General features: G+C 45.3%; 1 protein-coding gene across 1 annotated transcript; it reads left to right on the top strand.

The window, feature by feature from the left end:
• Positions 1 to 2655: 2655 nt before the first annotated feature.
• On the top strand, positions 2656 to 3509 carry LOC115369181 (gastrula zinc finger protein XlCGF8.2DB-like). Its single transcript, XM_030065749.1, has 2 exons — positions 2656 to 2781; positions 2874 to 3509. Exons 1-2 carry the CDS (start codon positions 2656 to 2658, stop codon positions 3507 to 3509), a joined length of 762 nt encoding a protein of 253 aa, XP_029921609.1.
• Positions 3510 to 3769: the final 260 nt, after the last annotated feature.

The following is a 3769-nucleotide window of genomic DNA, read 5'->3' on the forward strand; positions in this document are numbered from 1 at the left end:
TGAATTTAAACACACTTTATTACTACAACTACTGATTATGCACAACTAACTATGGTAGATGAAATATGTACATAGTTACAGCAGACAACACAAACAAACAGACAAACAAACAATGAGGCATGTAGTAAATGGACAAAATGGTAAAGAAACATGAGATGGGTAAAACAGACGGCAGCTAAAAATATGGCACAAAACAGATTTCGCATCAGTGCAAAATGAACCAATGTGTACCCAGAGAGTGAGCCCTGACTGTTTCTATCGCCAATTTGGACATGCGTCGTGTAAGCCAATAAAAGTTAAAAAGACCGCACCAGAGTCTAAGCAACTAGAGGGTGAGGTTACTTGCTTGAGCCTGGAAGCAGGTCTTGCCGGAGTTTTGAAGTTCGCGGTGTTGACGGCGGAGCGGACCAGCTGGTTGCAGCAGAAGGCAGGAGAAGACAGCGGCGTGCGGAGCTGGAGCTAAGGCTCGGGATGGAACGGACGCTCGCTGGAATGGAGTCGCGCAGGAGAAACTCTGCGGGTGTGTGGGTCTTAGAAGCTCTCCCTGCGGAGGCTTGGCGATGAGATGCTCGGAGTTCTGATGGTCTAAGCTCTCATGTCATGGTGTAAGCTCTCGGTGAGGAGCTGTGATGGTAAAAGCTCTCCCGAGGAGCTATGATGGTAAAAGCTCTCCCGAGGAGCTATGATAGTAAAAGCTCTGATTCTCTCTCGGGTGCACAGAGGTTTTAACCCCTTCAGCCACTCCTCAGGCGGGAAAGTTTAGCCAATCAGATAGTTATCTGTTATCGGTAACTTTAGAAGGGACAGACCTCGTCTCAACTTTACTGACCAATCAGGGCCGCCTGGGGGGGGTTGAATTCACAGACAGGGAGTTAATTGCCCTGGGATGAAAGTATTCCTTTAACAGGTTTTCATATCATCCAACCTGTAAGAGGAAGTTTGGAGATGACCTAAAAATTGACTTCACCTTATCCTGAGTAGCACAATGGTACCAAATATGACATACAAAATCACAACATGGTCCCATCCACATCTGCCAATTCATTTAAGCAGATGTAATTCAGGCTTCTACAACAAGCCTGACCCTTGTTACTGATTTGTGGAACGTTTGGTTACTCATATAGCTGCACAGTACATTTTGAAAGATTAAGTCCACCTTTTTAGTATGCAACAAAGCTCCTGAGGGATTCAGGATGTCCTGTGTATGTGTGTGTGTGTGTGAGTGTAAGTGTAGGTGGGGGTCTTTGCTCGCATTCCTTGTGTTTAGTGGGGGTCTGCTCTCCTTATCAGGAGAGGATGCAGGGTTTAGGAATGTGACTCTTTGACCTCTGGTACCTGCAAATCAAGGGTTGGTTGAGTCATTGAGACTGTTAGAGTCTCTGAGGGGAATAGAACACAAATCCCTGACCCTTTGGTCACCTCGGTGAGGGGCAAAATGTTCATTCCAGTGTTTTTGAGAAATAGGATGCCTTTATTACCCTAAAACTGGCAAAGGTTGCTGCGGTCAAACGGCAGGCATGCCATTTGATGGTGTTTGTCTCCAAGCCTGGAAACCTGGATCCTACATATGTGTGTGTGTGTTTGTGTATATATGTATGACTAAAACTAATGACTAAAATGAGACGAAACTCTTTCATTTTCGTCGACTAAGACTAGACTAAAACTATTAAGGCAATGACTAAAATGTGACTAACACTAACAAGCATTTTCGTCAAGAAGACTAAGACTAAGGCTAAAATTAAAATGGCTGTCAAAATTAACACTGGAGCCAAGTCACGGCAAAGTCCAGATGCCGAGGAGAAGATTGTGATTCTGGGCTCAAACCAGCAGGATTTCCTTCTGACTGAATCCCACAGGAGGAGAACAGCTAGTTTTTGTAAATTTTGGAGGTGATGGAATGAAGCCATAATCTGAACCAACTGTAAAATATTTAAGGCGGCTTGACTGAGGCTTGTGTGTAGAGGGAATTACAATAATCTAGACAGGACTAAATCAAAGTGTAAATCAGAAGTTCAAGGTCTCTAGAAGACAAGCTATTTTTGTGATGTTTCTCATTTAAAGAAAACACTGGGCGAGCTTGGAGACATGAAGACATGAACTGGTCAAAGATGACACAGAGATTCTCAGTGTCGGGTTTGATATTAGAGTGAAGTCGGCCAATAAACTCATCAACTGAGGCGGTGAGGTTATCAGGACCATGTAAAACAAAGTTTTTATAGGGGCTCAGGTGGAGAAAGTTAAAGGACATCTGATCTTTGGTCACCAAGCAATCATGGAGGGAACTGTAATTAGCTAAGAATAAGAAGAAACCTGTTTCTCACCTAATTACAAAACAAACAAAAAAAGAAAAAATCAAGTGTTGATTGTCCCCATATCTGTTTTTTACAAAAGCTTTAGTAGGGATTATGCTGACATGAAGTGATGCTGACAGGCTCGGGTCAGCTTCCAAGCATAATTGTGTGTGTCTGTGTGTTTTTTTTCCAGTAGTGTGTAAAGAGGAGGTTCCCCCTGAGCAGCTTCAGCGGACCCCCAGTCTGGAGTTTGAGCCCCCACACATTAAGGAGGAACAGGAGGAACTCTGGACCAATCAGCAGGGAGAGCAGCTTCAGGATATCACCAAGCTGCCGTTCACTGCTGTCCCTGTGAAGAGTGAGGATGATGAAGAGGAAGCTGAGTGGAACAGAGACGCCCGCCGCTCCACTGGACAGATGGAAACAGAAGATTGGGGAGAGGAACGAGCCAGGAACCCAGAAACCTCCTCTGAGGCTGAGACTGATGACAGTGATGACTGGGATGAGACCACAGAACCTCAGTCAGGTTCAAACCCACCGAGTGAAGTCCCTCTCAGTCATGACAGTCCTGATGTGAGAGAGAAACCAGCTTCCTGCTCCAAGACCAAGAACACAGGGAAGAGTACATTCCCCTGCTCCCTCTGTGGTAAACAGTTTACGGAGAAAGGAAACCTCAACAAACACATGAGAATCCACACTGGAGAGAAACCATTCGTGTGCTCCCTTTGCGGTAAAGGGTTTGCACATAAAGGACACCTCAACACACATGTGAGAATCCACACTAGAGAGAAACCATTCATCTGCCCACTCTGTGGTACAGGGTTTACTGACAAAGGAAACCTCAACACACACATGAGAATCCACACTGGAGAGAAACCGTTCCCCTGCCCACTCTGTGGTACAGCGTTTGCACAGAAAGGACACCTCAAGATACACATGAGAATCCACACAGGAGAGAAACCGTTCCCCTGCTCACTCTGTGGTACAGCGTTTGCACAGAAAGGAAACCTCAAGATACACATGAGAATCCACACTGGAGAGAAACCGTTCATCTGCTCACTCTGTGGTAAACAGTTTACCAAGAAAGGAAACCTCAACAAACATATGAGAATCCACACTAGAGAGAAACCATTCGTTTGCTCCCTCTGTGGTAAAGGGTTTACTGAGAACGGAACACTCCACAAACACATGAGAACCCACACTGGAGAGAGCCTGTAGAGACGCAGTCCTGTGTGTGTGTGTGTGTGTGTGTGTGTGTGTGTGTGTGTGTGTGTGTGTGTGTGTGTGTGTGTGTGTGTGTGTGTGTGTGTGTGTGTGGGAGAAGCTTCATCAAGCATCATTCAGATGTAAGCAAACACGAGTGTGTCAGTGAGAGCAGCAGCAGGAGATGCTTCAGAGTCAATGCTGATGTTAGAGATGCAGCACATCCCAACACATTTTGTTACATATGTTGTGTTCATACAGAGAGAATTAGAGTT

Source organism: Myripristis murdjan, chromosome 12, assembly GCF_902150065.1.
Source record: "Myripristis murdjan chromosome 12, fMyrMur1.1, whole genome shotgun sequence".
In the NCBI taxonomy this organism is placed as follows: domain Eukaryota; kingdom Metazoa; phylum Chordata; class Actinopteri; order Holocentriformes; family Holocentridae; genus Myripristis; species Myripristis murdjan.